The 18,353-nt window shown below is 49.7% G+C and overlaps 7 protein-coding genes and 1 non-coding gene across 8 annotated transcripts; 7 read left to right on the top strand and 1 right to left on the bottom strand.

Moving 5' to 3' along the window:
- Positions 1-197: 197 nt before the first annotated feature.
- On the top strand, positions 198-3,008 carry An08g08340 (uncharacterized protein; the record flags this gene model as incomplete). Its single annotated transcript, XM_059749233.1, has 8 exons — positions 198-370; positions 418-519; positions 620-767; positions 853-1,349; positions 1,408-1,875; positions 1,947-2,837; positions 2,891-2,902; positions 2,966-3,008. The coding sequence occupies 8 exons, from the start codon at positions 198-200 to the stop codon at positions 3,006-3,008; spliced, it is 2,334 nt and encodes a 777-aa protein (XP_059601235.1).
- Positions 3,009-3,682: 674 nt separating this feature from the next.
- An08g08330 (uncharacterized protein) lies at positions 3,683-5,707 on the top strand (the record flags this gene model as incomplete). The annotated part of the gene is made up of 8 exons (XM_059749232.1): positions 3,683-3,706; positions 3,767-3,777; positions 3,824-3,965; positions 4,006-4,214; positions 4,334-4,418; positions 4,470-4,565; positions 4,615-5,322; positions 5,393-5,707. 8 exons carry the CDS (start codon positions 3,683-3,685, stop codon positions 5,705-5,707), a joined length of 1,590 nt encoding a protein of 529 aa, XP_059601234.1.
- A 108-nt stretch (positions 5,708-5,815) lies between these two features.
- Positions 5,816-6,787, bottom strand: An08g08320 (uncharacterized protein; the record flags this gene model as incomplete). The annotated part of the gene is made up of 1 exon (XM_001392908.3): positions 5,816-6,787. One exon carries the CDS (start codon positions 6,785-6,787, stop codon positions 5,816-5,818), a length of 972 nt encoding a protein of 323 aa, XP_001392945.1.
- Positions 6,788-7,752: 965 nt separating this feature from the next.
- An08g08310 (uncharacterized protein) lies at positions 7,753-9,294 on the top strand (the record flags this gene model as incomplete). The annotated part of the gene is made up of 3 exons (XM_001392907.1): positions 7,753-7,974; positions 8,041-9,116; positions 9,171-9,294. 3 exons carry the CDS (start codon positions 7,753-7,755, stop codon positions 9,292-9,294), a joined length of 1,422 nt encoding a protein of 473 aa, XP_001392944.1.
- Positions 9,295-9,771: 477 nt separating this feature from the next.
- Positions 9,772-11,190, top strand: An08g08300 (uncharacterized protein; the record flags this gene model as incomplete). The annotated part of the gene is made up of 4 exons (XM_001392906.3): positions 9,772-10,102; positions 10,158-10,576; positions 10,629-10,798; positions 10,875-11,190. The coding sequence occupies 4 exons, from the start codon at positions 9,772-9,774 to the stop codon at positions 11,188-11,190; spliced, it is 1,236 nt and encodes a 411-aa protein (XP_001392943.1).
- A 560-nt stretch (positions 11,191-11,750) lies between these two features.
- On the top strand, positions 11,751-13,555 carry An08g08290 (uncharacterized protein; the record flags this gene model as incomplete). The annotated part of the gene is made up of 2 exons (XM_059749230.1): positions 11,751-12,413; positions 12,476-13,555. The coding sequence occupies 2 exons, from the start codon at positions 11,751-11,753 to the stop codon at positions 13,553-13,555; spliced, it is 1,743 nt and encodes a 580-aa protein (XP_059601233.1).
- A 1,975-nt stretch (positions 13,556-15,530) lies between these two features.
- An08g08280 (uncharacterized protein) lies at positions 15,531-16,750 on the top strand (the record flags this gene model as incomplete). The annotated part of the gene is made up of 2 exons (XM_001392904.1): positions 15,531-15,710; positions 15,773-16,750. The coding sequence occupies 2 exons, from the start codon at positions 15,531-15,533 to the stop codon at positions 16,748-16,750; spliced, it is 1,158 nt and encodes a 385-aa protein (XP_001392941.1).
- Positions 16,751-16,840: 90 nt separating this feature from the next.
- On the top strand, positions 16,841-16,912 carry tRNA-Arg (ACG). The gene has a single exon. It is a non-coding gene; the product is annotated as a tRNA-Arg (tRNA).
- Positions 16,913-18,353: the final 1,441 nt, after the last annotated feature.

Raw genomic sequence — 18,353 nt, 5'->3', positions numbered from 1 at the left:
TGAACTTGCATATGTTAGCCACGGTGTAGTTGGGTTACACACAGACACCACTGATCACGCTCGTTTTTGCGGAGGCGTCTTCCCCAAATTTCGATTAACCGACATTTGACTGCAAGCAGATGCATGCATGAAATCCGATTAGGAAAAGTACTGAGATGAGACCGCAATAGCTTCCCTCTCTAGAATAACAGCAAGCCATGGATGGACGTTGCGGCTACAGCCGGCCAGAAGTACCGGCGACGGATAGCCGTGCCGACGTTTCTCCGAACGATTCCCGGAGCCGATCCCGGCGTGCCAAGCTCGGCGACGACGAAAGCTCCCTCGCTCAACTACCCGGAACTAGATATGTCGATTGTACATTGGAACTTACGTAGGTGTATAAACCCAGTGGTCTGATTATATTAATTGTCTCACTAGGCTGAGTAATAGTGCTTGCTTCGCCCCCAACCCTAGCCTTGACTCCTCGCTTGACGCCACACCAACAGTACACGATGCCGGGAGTTCCATCAAACAAGGCGTGTGAGCGATGTAAGAAGCGCCATCTCAAGGTTGGCATCACCTCTTTCAGTCATCTTGCTGCGTCAGTCTGACTATGTTAGTGCGACGAGACGCGTCCTAGGTGCCAGCGCTGCACCAATGCCGGAGTTGAATGCCCGGGATATGTCCAAACTCGGAAGTTCATCGATCAAGGTGCCTCTGTTCGGCGTCGATATGCCCCATATCAGGAAAGTAATCCCAGAAGGGATGCTTCGCATAGTCCAAATAAAGTGAGTACATTACACTGAGTGTATGGCTACTCGTTCTCGCATGCACTATAGTCCATAATGTTTGACTGCTGCTCACACGGGCCAGGTGACGAGAGATAGTCCGTCCAATATTGAAGGAAGTGCAACTAGAAATGATGCTTCGAAGGAGCCCATACGCACTCATGTAGCCGAAACAACTGCAGCCGACCAGTCCGCCGATGCTAGCCAGGCCTTTTTTGCTTCACCCATAGCGGATTCAAGACGTCAAAACCAAATCCAAGCAGACACTCAGCATGGCTCTGACACTAATGCTGTTGCTACTGCAGCGCGTGAACAATCATTGTCGGGCTTGCATACTCGTGCCGCTCACGTCTCTCACAGTCATAGTAGCCCTTTTGACGATGGACTCCACTCCCACGGGGATGCGCCCATGACTTATCATGAAGAGCATGCAGCGGCTCATGATAAATTATCATCTCATGATGGCCAATCCGTGCAAAGCGATAAGGAGGATTTCCACGAGGTAGTATCGGAGTTGATGACCGATTCTGAGCATGAGGTATCCTTTCTTATACGCCATTACTCGCAATACATCGCCCCATGGTTCGTAACGGCCCAGCATTGTATCTAATCTGCGATCTAACATGACTATGGCAATTAGGCTGGACCTTTCGGATAGCAGAAAGTTCTTTACGACCTACGTTCCTATACGTGCGATAGACGATGCTTACCTGCGGTACTCGATGGCCGCTTTAGCAGCCAAACATCTGGGCCAGATGAAGGGCGCAACATGTCCAGAAAGCATTGGCATGTTTACCAGCCCTGCAGTCATGGAGACGTACTCCAACGCACCAGAAGTGGACTGGTATCTCAAGGCGGCCAATTACTACTATCTATCTATTGCGCGCATGAACTCGAGCATGCCGGAATCCTTTGCAGCTCCGTCCAGTTCCGCTGTTCTGGAAGGCCCAGTCGACATCGTGAACAATTGGCTGCACCGCCACGCAGAGACTACTCCTCCCTCCGCAACAGATGATACTTTATGGAGGAAGGCAGAGGCCTTGCTAGCCACAGCAACCATTCTCACGATGTATAAGCTCATCAACGAGCCCGGAGAGAAATGGAATTTGTAAATAGTTCTCCGCACCCCTTGACTCACACCCCTCAGAATCCATATATCTGACCTACATGCAAACACAGACATCTCACCAGCGTCAACTCCCTATTCGAATCCGTCCTCCATCTCTACGGCAACTCCCACAATGCCCCAATCAGATTCCCCCACGGAATCAACGCCTCATTCTGGAATTTCGCTCGACAAGACTACCTAGCTTCCTACTTCAACCGCCTCCCCACCTACTTCGACCCAACAAACTTCCCCCTCTGGCGCGCAGCCGGCCTCTCCATCACCGAGGCAGGTGAAATCGACCCATCAAGCAGCACATCCTTCCCCACCCCGGAAGACTTCGCCTCCAACAGCCTCACCTACCTCCTATCCAACCTAACCAACTTCCTCGCCCACTGCCGAACCTCCCAGCTAGACCAACTCATCACTCACCAATCACCACCAGCACCACCCACAACAACAACAACAACAACACCCCCCAACCACCCACCAACCTCCACAACCTGGCTCAACATCTCCGTCTCCTTCCAATCCTGGGTCGACCGGATGCCCGAAACATTCCGCCCATGCCTACGCCTCCACACTCCCCGCCCGGAAGTCTACTACAGCCTTCCCTCCTGCGCATCAACAATGCAGCAATACCACTTCGGTCGGCTAGCTCTATGTCTCAATCGCCCGGCGGACGTAATCACGAGTCCCACGACTGCGTTCGACCGTCTACAGGGGTACAGGGAGGTCACGAAGGAGGTGGATTACAGATGTAAGGAGATTGTGGGGATTGCGGCGGCGAGGCCCCAGAGCTGCGCAAGGATTTATATGCCCGCTTTGCTGTTCGCCGCGGGCCAATGTCTGGAGAAGCAGCCGGAGAGGCAGGTTGTGGAGGAGTTGTTGTGTGGGATTGGGGCGGATTTGGGATGGGAGACGGATTCGGAGATTCAGAGGTTGAAGGATTTGTGGGAGGAGAGGTAGGTAAGTAGTTCTACTTTTGTGTATTTGTCTGGAGTGGATGTATTTATAGTGAATTGATTGGGTAGGTAGGTAGGTGTACAGGGTGTTTGTTTTGTTCTGTATGAGTTGTGAATCCTGGATACAGTCGAGTGCCGCTGCGGCAGTTGGGCAGAGCCGAAGCTGAATAAACTTCGAAAATAAAGTGTATGATTGGATGGTACTTGCAGCCTGTTACAAAAGAGTATGGTTGTACCGTTCAACAGAAGAAAAGCGGGAGTGATACCGGGAGAAAACCTGTCTTTCATCTACCCGACACCATCTATTCCCTGTTCCTATGAATGCATAAACAACCCACGTACGTCCTACGAAGTCAATGGACTCAAGAGACTAAACCTAGAATCCATTCGTTGACGTAGTCAAACCCAGCCATCAGACCCCACAGCGGCATATTCCCGCCAACTCGAACGGCAATGAAAGTGGAGAAGGAATGAAATCCGGGGAAGTGGGTCTCAACACAGCACAGACATTTCCCTGACAGAACATGCAGGCGCTATAAGAACCAATGAAGGACCCGTTTCCAGAGGGTCGGCTACAGCAGCTAGTTTCATCTTGGGCGTCCCTCTCGGAAACCCCCGCTCTTGGCTCATATCGCTTGTCTGGGGTTCCTTGGGTCGGCTATGGGGGTGTTGGGGTCCGGGGGAATTCCGCGTCGGGCGGGAAGGGTCTGAGTGTTGGCGTAGATGGTAGAGTTAGGGATCTGGGGTAAATAAAGAGGGAGATGGTTGTAGGATTTTGAGGGAAGCAGGGCTTTTCAGGGCTCTCTCGTTCGAAGTAGAAGATTTTGATTGTGCCGGAATTCAATATGGAGATGAATTATGATGAAGCGGTATGTGGTTCTTCTGATTGTTGCTTGAGATGTGGAATACTGACAAGGATGGGTGTGTAGACTCTCCATCAGTATGTTACACATCTTCAGGAACTGATCGCTGCTAATAATCTCGAGGATTGAGCGGGAGCTCAATACTGAATTCTATCCCGGAACAGAGATCATGGCAGATGTTGGGTCGCATCACTTTGTGAAAGCGTCATCGCGGTCAGATCGTGTTCTCGTTCCGCAGCCATCGCAAAGCCCGCATGATCCCTTGGTGGGTAATAGTGCAGTTGGACCAATATGACACCTGAAAGCTGATCGGATTGCCACAGAACTGGAGCAAAACGTGGAAGATGACCGTTATCTGCTTATCTACTGCAGTTTCTTTCAGTCAGGGTCTAGGACCTTTGGCCTTGGCACCAATGTTTCCCCAATTGATGGAGGCTTTCGACACGGATCTTGCCGCCGTGGTCAAGTTCACTGGTGTGTGTATTCTAGGGTTGGGATTCAGTAACTTCTTCTGGTAAGCCTTAGACCAACTTCGCAATTACCGAACGGCCTGACGAAAAGAAGGATTCCCATACAGAGCGCCTATGGTCGGAGACCCGTCTTGATATTCTCCACTCTCATCTGTTTGGCCAGTAATATCTGGAGGGCCATGGCAACGTCCTATGGTAGTTATATGGGAGCCTGTGTCCTCAATGGTTTCGGAGCTGGCCCTGCCGAGGTTGGTGTCCCAATAATTGAAGTAGTAGTTGAGACTGACAGATGACGGTAGACATCTCAACCAGAAATCATTGCAGATACCATCTTTCTGCACGAAAGAGGTTCTTTTAACACACTCTATTTCACGTTCTATTTCGGCTCGCTCATGGTAAGATAAGAGATAAGCCGCCAGGTTGCATGGCTGACTGATCCTATAGGTCGGGCCTATCATTGCTGGTCCAATGGCTCAGCATGTTGGCTGGCGTAGCTTTTTCTGGTTCAACGTCGGGCTGTTGGGGCTGGTGCTCATTCTCGTCATTTTTCTCTTTCCAGAGACCAAATGGCACCGAATCCACCCTAGTGAGGAAACCCAACCGCAAGAGGTGTCAAATTCATCCGATACTGGCTCGGAACCAGAAAAGCCATCTGCAACGACCCATCAGGAGAATGTTTCGACAGAGAGAGGCGATACAGATCCATGGCTTGGCAGAGGCTATCCGTCAAAGCAGCAATTCAGATTATGGCAGCTAGAAGGCCACAATCTGAAGAACCTGTTAATCAGCTTCTGGGTTCCGTGGAAGCTTCTCTGTTTCCCCATTGTTGAGTTTGCTGCCTTCAATGTCTCCTGGTCGGCCAGTGTCTTTTTGACCCTAAACCTCACCCAGAGCGAGGCTTTCTCCGGGCCTCCATACAATTTTTCCAGCCAGACGATCGGCTTCTTCAACTTTGCAATCTGGATCGGAGCATTCATTGGACTGGCGACTAATGGACCTCTCTCGGACTGGATCTCAATGAGAGCCACGAAAAGGAATCGGGGCATTCGAGAGCCAGAGATGAGATTACCCGCAATCATACCGTACGTGATCGTATCCATCATTGGGAATTTCGTGGTGGCATTTGGATATCAATATCAATGGGATTGGAGGGTGAGTTTTCGTGGTTTGCCTCGTTCCAGATGATTGTATCAACAAAGCTAATTGATTGGTATACCGTCAGGCCATTGTTATAATAGGATACACTGCGGCTGGTATCCAGGTTGCTGCCATTCCGGCTATCACTAGCACCTACGCAGTGGACAGCTATAAGCCCGTTGCTGGCTCGATATTCGTTTCGATCACAGTAAACAAAAATGTCTGGGGTTATGGTTTTAGCGAATTCATTACACCATGGGTGGCAAAGAGTGGCTTCGTGAAACCAATAATGTTGAACATGTCGCTTGCAGTCCTGTGGTGTCTCTTCGCGATTCCCTTCTACTTGTATGGAAAGCGTTTCAGGAAGTGGACAGCAAAGTCGTCAGTACACAAGATGTGAATTAGCAGCCGATATTAATTCTTCTCGTTTGAATGCCCAGAAGCAACAGGCCTGCTGTTGGCTGGTCGTCTCAAGTATTGCATTATGTTTACAGTAAGCACTATCGCATCATTCGTCGTCTTCATCCGGGTCGTACAGATCCAAGTCCAATGTAGCCTTAGGTTTTGGCAATGACGCGGCTCCCATTCCAGATCCGCTTGTTGCTGCGGATCCAGCATGCGCTGCTGCTTTTGCGGCCTCATCTGCATGACGCGCTTCTTCGCCGACGTCGACCTGCGGCATCGCATCCGCGATCCCTACACCCTCGGCCTCGCGTATCAAACGTTCAACTTCCTTCTCGGGTTCAAATCCCGGGCGGCCCTCGGCAGCAGCAAGCTGTATTTGCGCCATAAGCCCCATTCGAATGCGGTCTTCCATTGGATACGGTAGCATATAAGCCTGGCGAGTCATCTTCGCCGATTCGTCAAGCCAACTAGTCGCGTCTTTAGTCACAGATGCGACCGGTTCCGCTGCCTCCGTATCCTGGTTGCCATTTGTCCCCGTCATTTCTGTGTCTGGTCCCTTGGTTTCTTGCAACCTCTCTCGTGATTTGGCCTCTGCAGTCGCTGCAGCATCGGCAGCCGCTTGGTGATTGTATTTGCTGATCCGCCGCGCAAAGTCCAGAAGCAGTTTGTAGTCCACCTCCTTGATCCCCCGTAACCCAGTAGACCTAGGCTTTTCACCGTCCATGTTTTCGTCCGAGTCGTAATCCGAGTAATCATCCTCGGAGTCCAGATCGCTATCGGACTCGTCTCCACAAGTGGTTATGATTTCCTTTTCGTAGGCCATCACCTCACGTACAATGCTTTTGACTTTATCTTCCAGTTCCTGAGCCTCTTCACGGAGCCGTAAGATCTTGGCGTAGTTCTGCTGATGTTGTCGGAGAGTCTCGACGGCGGAGGTCAGCGAGTCGTCGGCGTCCAATAAACCGATCGCAGCGGCGGGGGCGCCTGCAGCTGTTGGTGATGTTGTCAGGCTATTTATGAGCACATTTAGTTTATTCTCCAGGTTGGAGAGGGTCCCTTGGAACTCGACGTTCATTTTGCTCCGTTCAGGCTGTCACGAAACCGGTCCGATGGGCAAGGATAGAGCTAGGACCAACAGGTTGTTTGAGGTATGCGGACTCAATTGGCAGGGCAAACTTGATAGTCGAAGAAGGCCACTGGAGAAGATAATAATCCCTAAAATTCGAACCACAACCTGGGTACCTCTTGTAATGCGATTCAGGAGTAGCTCTGTAGTTTTTGGTTTGTTGTCGGAAAACAATGAGATCGCCGGCAAATACACGTGATCATAGCTCTTACGGCACGTGACTGGGGTTCCTGCCGGTCCTCTCCGCCATCGCAGGCTAACAGTCCGTCACTCCCCAGGAGGGCGAATACTCCGTAAATTCAATGTCATTATCGGATTTGTCGAAGTATACCCCATTGCACTACTTATTGCTTTTATATCTTCTTAATGCAATACAATGGCACACTGAGTGCATTCGTACCGAATCCTCACATCAAATTATTAATGTCGCCTCTGCCGTAACTATACTAAGAAGTATACCTTGGCTACTCCTAGTGTGGCCTGCCACAACGGTTTCTAAAGCTGAAAGGGTCCAGCATGTGAAATGGCGCACCACACTTCTAGAATTTCTCGCTAATATCCGCTGCTGAAAGAGGAGCAGACACTACTAGTGTCTGCTCCAGACTCCACGTGTTATACGCCTTCGCCTTTGGCATAGTCCCTCAAGGCTAGCATCGCGATTGCTACATGTCAAAGAGACTAACACATCCAATAGAAGGACACCTAAGCGGGGTGTGAATGGTAAACATTGGGGATAGCAATAATGACGTTAGCTCGGATATGCAATAGCCGCTTTTCTCTCCCACTACTTGGTACACGTTATTACTGGCGCAGCTAAGGGATCCATCACTAGCAACGCTTAAAGGCTTTCCTGTGTCACTTCCAATAATTTCGTGCTTTCTAGTTATTGGTATAAAGCGACAGATTCATAAATCATGAGAGATCCATTCGCACTTGCCCTTCTTCTATCAGTTGTTGCATATCAGCCCTGGGCTTTGTATCTTGCAGAGGTTTGCGAGCAATTGGGGCCACAACTGTCAAAGTTGGCTGTTATATCTAGCTGGGATGCAATCGATCATGAGCGCTGGATCAAGTCCAACGCACCTACGCCCGGCGTTGTGGTCACACCAGCTACTGAGCAGGATGTGGCGGCAATTGTAGGTTGCTCTTTTGTTACGGATGCATAAGATAACTTGCAACAGCTAATCTTAAATGTACAATAGGTGTCATATTGTATTTCAAACAATATCTCATTCCTAGCCCAGAGTGGTGGGCATGGGTGGTCACAAACGCTGCATCTGGACGAGGATGGATTGCTCATCTATCTCAAACAGCTTGATGAAGTCACCTTCAGTAAGAACAGGAGAGATGTGGTTGTTGGAGGCGGCGCCTCTGTTGCTCAGGTGATTGAGGCTTCATCCAAGAATAACGCTTTAGTTCAGACAAACAATTGCAACTGTATTGGAGCTCTGGGCGCTCTTCTTGGGGGCGGATATGGTAGCCTGATGGGCATGGTCGGCCTCGGAATCGACAATATAATATCTCTCAATCTGGTCATGGCTGACGGTTGCCTGCATACAATAACCCCGAAAGATATAGATCTCTTCTGGGCTCTTCGCGGTGCTGGCCCTAATTTTGGCATTGTCACGTCCGCAAAGATGAAATCATACCCGGTTCTAGCTTCTGGCAAAGCCGCCTGGACGGGGCAACTTGTCTTTTCTGCCGACAAATTGGAGGCCTTGGTGGAAACAATGGACAGAATAACTTTAGAACCGGAGATGAGCGTCTTTCTATATTTTATGACCAGTGGTGAACCAGACAATATACCTATGGTTTCTCTAATGCTATATTACTACGGTACCGAAGACAAAGGGCGAGCTGCATTCTCATGTTTCTTCGACCTAGGTCCAACTAATGACACCACGATGGCAACTGAGTACGCTCACTGGACTGATGCGTCCAGCATAGCCTGTTCAAAGAGTGGGTTCAGAATTCCATACTCTGCCGGACTTAGCCGGATGGTTAGCAGCACTTGGAAAGAGGCCTGGGAGGAGTATGTTGCTTTCGTTTCCCTGGGTGGCACCGGTCAAAGTCTGGTCCTCTTGGAGGCGTTTCCACTCGAAAAGACGCGTTTCTTTGGGCAGGATTCGTCAGCTTACGCCTGGAGAAACAAGGTAAACTTCAACGCGATGGCTATAGCGTGGTATTTCGATGATAGCCTTGAATCGGACGCGAGAAAGTGGGCATCTAAAATGCGTGATTTATGGCGGTCTACTGATGGATTGGACTCACCAGCAGTGTATGTGCCCCCTCTAGGTATGTTTGCAAAACTAACTTCTATGGTTGAATTTAGATACATCAATTTCGCCTTTGATGAGGAACTGTCAGTCATATATGGTGAAAATGTCGACCGCTTGAAAGCCATCAAAGCAAAGTATGACCCTGACAATGTTTTCAATCAATGGTTCAGTCTGTAGTGGTATACCTATGGACTGATCGTAGGATATGTCGTGGTTACAACGAAAGAAGAGAAGGATAGGAAGAGCAATCGTACTCCAGTCTGATTATCTATGGTTCTAATTCTCATACCTGACCAGTAACTCAACATTTGAGTAAATGGCACCATCGTCCTCTTTTCTCCATTGAGCAAATCACATATCAAAACAGATGCCCGGTTTGTGCTAGGATATTGGGTATCATAGCATTTCCTACTAGGTTGAATCCAGGTAGTAAACTGTGCAACAATCCTCCACAGCCGCAACAAATCGCGATAGACAACCGACGATAAGTGCCGCAGCAGAATCTCGGATCTAACCCCGCAGACTGCGGGGCGCGTTCCGCCGTGCCGATAGCCAAGATTGCAGCATGAAACTTCCACCAGAGGTCATTTCTCCCTGCAACATACTTTCCGGTCCTGAAGTATCGCGTGTGGTGCCAGTGTTTCCCCATCTATAATGACTTCGAACTCCACATCCCTCCCATCCGCGCCGCGCGTCAACCTGGGCGACAACATCATCCTTCAGCCCCCTCTGTCACGGTGCGGACAGGGACCAGGCCTGGTACTGATAAGACCAGCCAATGTTACAGAATGCCAAAGCAAGAACACCAGTCTAGACCCAGAGCCACTTCAAAAGTGGGCCGAGGAAAGCTATGCAGTTGCCCAGATCACTTTCGACATAGATTCTAGCGCAAACGCTTCTCTACTGTCGGTCAGAGTTGACAGCGCGATCGCTGGCTTAATCGCCCTGCCTGAGTGCAATAACAAGCAGAAATTTGGCATATTAGGTCTATACTCATTCCATCCATAGCTTCCTTCAAGCAGACTAATCCGAATGCCTAGTCTACGGCTCTCAATCCGATTACGCCCCAACACTCATCCACTCACTGCTGGACCACATCAGCGGCACCAATCAATTTGCAGCAACAGTATACCACAGCATCTGGGATGCTGCCTCCAACATTCCATCCCTCACACACATCCCGGGATCCCAAGCACCCACTACCAATGGTACTAACTACGTCTACCCTGACGTATCCTCTCCAGGCTTCATCATCCCTGGCCACCTGGATTTCAAATACTCCACCGCCAGCGTAGCACATACCCGTTCCCTCACCTTCCTCAAAACCCATCTGAACGGGCCATACTTCGACCTGGAGAAGATCTGGGCCGAGCACACGTACTACCAATTCGATGTTCGGTCAGTCGAGAAGACCATGGCCACGATGGTTCAAGAACCATACGTGAACCATATCCCGACAGTAAGCCACTTACTTGCCCCGTCAGTTATCCTCATACCAATGACAAGCATAGATGACCGGCGGCATCGGCCGCGCCAAACTAAGCAACTTCTACCTCCATCATTTTATCTTCAATAACCCCGACGACACCGCCCTAGAGCTGATAAGTCGTACTGTGGGTATTGATCGCGTCGTGGACGAGTTTATTTTCTCCTTTACACATGACAAGGAGGTAGATTGGTTGTATGTTCACCTCTCAATATGCTCCTACATATTGAACAAAGCACATAAGTAGTAGTAGCTGACAAGGTTGTGACAGAATCCCCGGTATCCCCCCAACCCACAAACCGCTCCGCATCCCCTTCACTTCCGTCGTCAACATCCGCGGCGACCGGCTCTACCACGAGCACATCGCATGGGACCAAGCGACAGTTCTCGTGCAGTTGGGCCTCCTACCTCAGTGGTTGCCTTTTCCGTACCAGCTACCGGGCGGGAAGACACCCGCACCAGGGAAGAGATTTGAGTATAAGGTTCCTGCTGGGGGCGTAGAGACCGCGGAGAAATTGAAGGACGAGAGTGCGGTGGAGTCGAATGGCATGTTCGGGGTGGGGATAAGGGAGGTGGATGATTTGTAGATGAATGAGATGGGTTGGATTTTGGGTATGATTGGTAATTGTGAACATAGTATAGTGGTATTGAATGGATTTGCTCATATGTCAAATGGCTTGTAATTATTTGTGGCGCTGCTGACGGATTTAAGATGCGGAAGGAACCTACTCGGTGTGTGACATTCCGGATTCGGGAGGATGGTTCGGTTGCGGATGTTGCATGGCGTTGCCGAAAACATCACAGTTCCATGATGTGTCTCAGGAGGTTTATGCTTGGGTTTCTACATAAACCGCTACTTAGCTGATCTTGTACATATAAGTTATGGATGCCAGATGCAAGATACCATCATTGCGACCCTCTGTCGAGTCATTAGGTTGCGATAATGCGACGCCGACATATACTATTGAACCATAACTACACCGTCTCGATTATCCTCCGATTTACTCTTCTCCAAGAGTTCCCCAGCACTAAATTTCACTCCTTCGTCGACTCGCTTCGGATTTAGACAGTTCACAATCTCAATCATCACACGCAGAATTTCATATTGTTCGCTGGGAATCATTATCCAGCTGTTTGGTTGCCTACCATGCATCTCGGCAAGAGAAGCTATATACTCCCCCTCACTCTTCTCTCCTCTATCACCCCATCATATGCATATAACACGTCTTTACCTATCGTAGATCTGGGATATGAGCTTCACCAGGCATTTACTCTCGATGTAAGTTTTACCTTTACCAAACTACTAGCACTCACGTATCCTAACTTGGCCCGATTGTCCAAGCAATCAACCCAAGCCTACAACTTCAGCAACATCCGCTACGCCGCCCCGCCGACAACCACTCGGCGCTTTCGTCCACCACTTCCTCCATCAGTTAACAGAACCGAGATTCAAACCGGCTCCGTTGGACGCGTCTGTCCCCAAGGGATACCTATATGGTCGGCAGATATCTTGGTCCCCTTCGTCGAAAGCGTTCTGCTTGGCACGCCGTTCAACGGGTCCGATGATGTGAGCGATTATCCGATTGCTTGGCCACCCGCAGATTCAAGGATAACGGAAGATTGTCTGTTCCTGGATGTGGTCGTGCCTAAAAGTGTTTTTGAGAAGCCATCCGCAACTGCGCCGGTGCTGGTTTGGTTCGATGGTGGAGGGTTTGCTTATGGCGACAAGACGGAGGTGCTGCCAACGGGGCTTTTCGAGAGGGGATTAGAGACTGGGGAGGATTTTGTGTATGTTGCGGTGAACTATCGGGTGAGTGGGATCCGACCCAATTGTTGATTTGTGTTCAAGTTTGGTGTGGCTAACCTTCGAAGCTGGGAGCATTTGGCTGGTTGTCTGATGGCGAGGGTATGGGTAATGCTGGGCTTCATGATCAACGGTTGGCGCTGGAGTGGGTGAAGGAGTATATTAGCCTGTTTGGCGGTAATCCGAATCGAGTGACTGTCATGGGTGAGTCTGCGGGAGGTGGATCTATCGTCCATCAATTGGCAGCGTATGGGGGCAATGACAACAGGGGTCAGGGAGACCTGCCTTTTCAGCAGGCTATCATCCAAAGTCCAGGGTGGTATACCCAATCGGTCCAACAGCAAAAGTCGAGCCTACGCGACTTCCTGGAGTTACTGAACGTGACCTCTGTTGAAGAAGCACGTCAACTCCCGTCAGATCAGTTGATCACTGCAAACGCCTACCAAATCGCCACCACATCGATATATGGAACGTTCACATATGGGCCAGTCGTCGACAACAGCTTCATAACGGATCTTCCCAGCCGGCTTCTGCTTGATCCTAATTTCAAATGGAAGAACGTCCGCGTGATGACAAGCCACGCAACCAACGAAGGGCTGACTTTCACCCCACCAGTCGGCATGAACAGCTCTGCCTTCCAATCCATTATCCAGACTTATGTCCCAGGTCTAGCGCCCGAAACTGTGGATCGCATCGCCCAAGATTGGTATCCCCCCGTCTACAACGCTTCATCATCAGAGACACTGGGATATAGCAGTCCCCTAGAGCGAACATCTACTTTGATGAGCGATGCATTCTTCCAATGCAAGAACCTCTACCTCGATACAGTGTTCGACACCTCATATGCGTCGGTATTCAGCGTGCCACCGGGGTTGCATGCCCAAGATGTGGCCTTCAATTTCTACGACCATTCCCAGCCAGACGCGGAACTGGGCATATTCAACGAGAGCCTCGCATTAACAATGCAGGATTATCTCCTTACATTCGTGAAGCAAGGCTTTCCCAGTTCAACTGAAATCAATACTACTGACTGGGAGCAATACGCGAAAGATGGGCTCGTGATGAACCTGGGATTGCAAGATATTGCGATAACTTCCGATCCTGTAAACTCGGATCGGTGTCGGTTCTGGTGGAACATTACTGGATGAAGCGCCTGAGTGAGATTCAGTCCTTTTCCACCATATCGCCCCAAGTCAATTTACCCACCGGTTGATTTGCACCCTGCATATTCAGTACGGTTGCTAGTGCTTATGATTAAGTTGGATGTCGAATGCAACCACAATCTGTTACTCTGCCAATGATCAACACGGCATTGAGCCGCATTTGAACCTCTGAAAATTCAGACAATTGGGAAGACCATCCCATTGTCCGGTAAATAGTCTCTAATTGCAGTGAGACATGGCAAATTCTCAGACCACAGTTGACAGCCATTAGTAACAGTAAAAATAGCAGCAATTCCTCCGCTAGCGCTGGCGCTAGAATGCTTGGTCGGAGTAGATGCCACGACTTGAAGAGCTTGATCTAAAACGTGCCAGTCGCCAGGCCCACTGCACGTTAGTTGAGACACGGCAACGGTGACACTGGATGGCTAGAAGCCGCAAAACAAAACAAAAAAAAAAAAAAAAAAAAAGTCTACTCCGTATGTTTGGTGCCTAGTAGTTCCCCAGCTATGCCGAGGACCAATTGTGATCGGAGATAACCATGGCTGCCTAGCAAGTACTACTAGTAGGCGGTGGCCGCGGAGCCCGTCTTTAGGCAGATTCACGATCAGAAAAGCGTCGGGCATAAGAGAGCATCGGGGGATTTTCGGGGGCGCACTCGGCAAGACAAAGGGGCGGAGAGAATCATGTCCGGAGGTAACCTGGTTAGATGATCGGCAGAAAGAAATTTCTTCCATTGATTCCATTCTTTATGCTGCACCTTCACGGTCGGAACAGGCCGATGTGGAGAGAGAGAGAGATTATTGGTAAAGTGTCAGGGGGAGGCGGAAAGTTTAGTCATAGTCAAAGCCAAAATGCAAGAGAAAAATTGCCAAAATTGCCCAAGGGGCAGGCAAGCCGTGTCTTACTGTCAGCCAGCCAGCTAGTCTCGATAACCTCGTTGCTAAGCTTCCCATGGCTATGACTGCATTGGCTGGTCCGTTTATGCCTCAATGGCCCGTGGGGGCCAGTGAGGCTTTTGCCATTGGTAGATTTTCTTGTCGGCGAGTGGTGAGTGACGGTTCATCGCGTGGTGCAATGTGGACCCTGACTTGTCTCACGCTAAATCCAAGACAGTTGGGCCAGAAATAGCCACTGGTATGGCAGAATTTTATACCTAGAATCTTAGATAGCCGCTAGATAGACAGAGCATGTGATAGTCTAGTTTGTAGTCTAGTTAGTGATTTGGGGCGGAGGGCGGTGTTTCTCAGCGCCGTTGTTCCATAACCCGAGTAGTGGTGCTTTGTTCGTGAAAGTGAAGACCAGTCGCTTTTCTGGGTGTTTCGAATAGACGGATCGCTGCATTTGCATCAGCGTGGCTGACGGGGATAGTTAGTTAGTTTATCTTGGGGGCGATTTGGCGTTTTTCAGTAGAAAGTAGAACGAAATGAAAGAGGTGAAGGAAGCGAAAGGGTGGCTGGCCCCCAAAAAGGGCAAACCATGAAACCAACAAGACGGCCAGGCGAGGCTGTGTTGGACGGCGTCGCTTCCCGTCGCGAGGAAAAGACGATCCGCGCGATCAATCAGATCAATCAGAACAGGCGGAGCAGCCCATCAACTGCATTTGCCTCGGTGAATCAGGGTCGCTCAGCCTTAGCTTAGCTTCCTCCTCTTTACTCCTTTTGGTGCTGGTCCTGTCGAAGTTAGGTTCTTAACTTCTTTGGCAAGTTGCACTGACCCAATTACTTTCGGCCCCTCCGTTAGCGCTGAATGTTGTCATCGTCGGTTGATCTGATGCGCTTTTATATGCTTCGCCCGGTCGCTCTTCGTTCTGCATTAGTTCCTCAGTCTCTCCTTACTTGCTTTTGCGATAGAAAAAGTACTTCTATAAAGTTTCTCCCGTTCGCGACTCGGTCATTGTTTTACCTTCATCCCTGACTGCCTGTCACTCTTTCATCATCCATCATCCCATCTACCCACGACAATGTTGTTTCGCCTTCTATCCGCAACGGGTGCCTTGTGCATCACTACTGCAGCTGCCGCGGCTCTACCTGCGCCTCAACTGCGTTCTACCACTGGATCTCATCAAATCAACCTCCCTGCTATCCCCTGCGCTTTCTCCGACTCGACTTGCACTGAATCCTTCGACTCTGTTTCACAACTGGTACGTCTTCCACGTTGGTATCAACGCAGTCGACCATAATCCATACTAACAACCCCCGATAGACCATCGACTTCTCCACCCAAAATGGCACCCTTCGAGCCAACAAACAACCCATCTTCCCAGCTACCGTACCGATGCAGTTTACAGCGGATCGCAAGTGGGAGTCATTCGTTCAGCCGGTTCAGGTCTCCTACTCGTTGGACGTACGGCCGCTGCCTGCTCGCCCTGGCGCTGATCTGGGCGATATCTACTACCTCAAGCTCCGGCTTTTCGACCAGCACGGTCAAGCTGCCACGCAGAACTCCATCGCGATCAGTCTAATCAGAGACGCCCAGGGTGGTCTGCAGCTGGCGATGATCGACCCGAACGGTAGCCGCGATTACGGTCACGGAAACCGTGTATGGCGGATGAAGGCCTGGAAGGAACAGCTCGAAACATACTACAACCATGCCAAGGAGGCCGTCAAGAACTGCGTCAAGCCTGAACACCCGAAGCACGAACATGAACATGAACACTCCCACGAGCACCCTCACAAGACGGTTGGATCTTCTTCGGACTCCCACCCCCACCGCCGTCCTTCCTCCAACAAGTACTACCCCTCAAGCCAGAGCGGCCACTTCTTCTGGACTGGACGTGAACAGAGCATCATGAAGATCGCTCGTCCGGTCATCCTCCCCGCCCTGATGGGAATCATGGCTGGTGGAGTTGCCTGCATTGTTGGATTCCTGCTGGGTCGTCTCATCATCTCTATCTACTTGTGCGCGGCGAGCCGCCGGCAGCAGCAGCAGAACATTCCCATCATCCGCATCGAAGAGGGCGAGCCTATCTCCGAGAAGGAAGCCCTTCTTGAACCCTACAGCGATCAGGAACCTAGACGCGCCAATCATTCCCATGATCTTTCTCTCTTTCATTCCTTTCCTTACGTTCTCTTTCTCTCTCTCTTTACCCCTGACGTTCACCTGTACATTACAGCCCTCTCCTTGTGTCTCTGTGTCGACGTTCATGATATCCAATGTAGCATAGCATACATACCCACGTGATTTTTGTCCATATGAATACCATTTAAATTAGAATGAATCGATGTGTCCATCTGAAATATAAACCTCTTTCCTACTCATAGTCTTCAACAAGGCCGGCTGGCCCAATGGTAAGGCGCTTGACTACGGATCAAGAGATTGCAGGTTCGAGTCCTGCGTCGGTCATCTTTTTTGCTCTGTAAATCTCTGCAAACGAGTGTGAGTGTGGATGAGTGGGTTCTAAGCGGATATCGACCCAAACTCTGTATTGCGGCGGAGTTTAAGAGCCCTTCCTTCTTTCGGCTTTGGACCCACCATGTCTTGGCATTTGCTTTTTGCTGAGGTGAGAGACAGGACAGAGCTCATGCTGCATTGCATTGCATTTCCCCTGAATATTCCTTTTAAGCCTTGCCAAGGAAGGATGAGGTTTTGTTTGGGGCCGTTCCTGGGTTAATGTATGTGCGTTCGTATAGGGTGGGGTGGTTTGTTCAGCATATGATGGTAGTGTTCAGTGGTGCTTGCTGTGGTCACCCGGGGAAATATATCTTTAGTATACAACTGGGGATAGTCATGACTCTACAGCTCGAGTCTGTGTAAACACCCACAGCTGAACACATTCCTTAACCTGCCTACTATTACTCCTAGTAACTGTATTATTACTCCCACCTCGATGTCTCTCAATAAAGTTGGATAGTATGAATTCTTCAATTCCAGATTGTATCTCTATAACCCCAAGTCTACTTACTACTACTAGCGATACACCAAGACGAACACCCAACCATAGCTACTACTTCAACCATAGATCAAAACAGCATTGAAACAAAGTACCCAACCAACTACATCAACATACTTTCACCCATATCATCCTACCTATCCTACCACAGATACACCCCAAATCTCACAAAAGCAAATACGCAGCAGCGACCATTGAGCTCGGAATCATCATCCTTCGCTTAACTATCACCGCGTCATTCCCATAGACGCTCACAGTCTCGGCATTATCTTGATCCCAGACCACCGTGAGATTCTGATCGGGTGTCTCCCAGTCGTAGATCACGGTGGTGTTGGTGGTTTTTGTGGTGCTGTGGTCTGCTAGGCAGGGTGTGAGGAGGATGAATGTGAGGAGAGCTGAGAGGAGTTTGTTTGAGGAGGAGATTGTTCGTTTGGGATGAAGGAGTTTGGAGGGGTGCATTTTGGGGATGGGATGGGGTGTGGTATGACAGATGCTAATGTCAGGGTAATAAATGGGGTTTCTGGAGAGGAAGGGGGTTGAGCGGATGAGAAATTTGTGTTGAAGTATGGTGGTGAGTCGATTGATCATGGCTGCATCAGATATGGTAGGGTCGTCATTGTGAGCTTTTCTATTAGTGTTGAAGCTATTAGCTCATTAAGGTGGCCAGAATTTGGATCTTAGAGGGACATCTCAGATAGAATATTCGGCTAAAGTCCAGTCTAATCCACTACATCAATAAAGATTATCTACATACCTTAACGATGTTTATAGGTATCGATTTACGTGAAGAACTATACCCACTTAGCAGGGACGCCGCACTTCATTACAGTGGAAAAGTTTATACGATCTCTCCACGAGCAGTTCGATCATGAAGGCATGATGTCTGCTTCCTGG

The sequence above is a fragment of the Aspergillus niger genome, assembly GCF_000002855.4.
Source record: "Aspergillus niger supercontig An08".
In the NCBI taxonomy this organism is placed as follows: Eukaryota; Fungi; Ascomycota; class Eurotiomycetes; order Eurotiales; family Aspergillaceae; genus Aspergillus; species Aspergillus niger.
The sequence above is the reverse complement of the archived record's forward strand: the minus strand, read 5'-3'. Positions and strand labels throughout refer to the sequence as shown.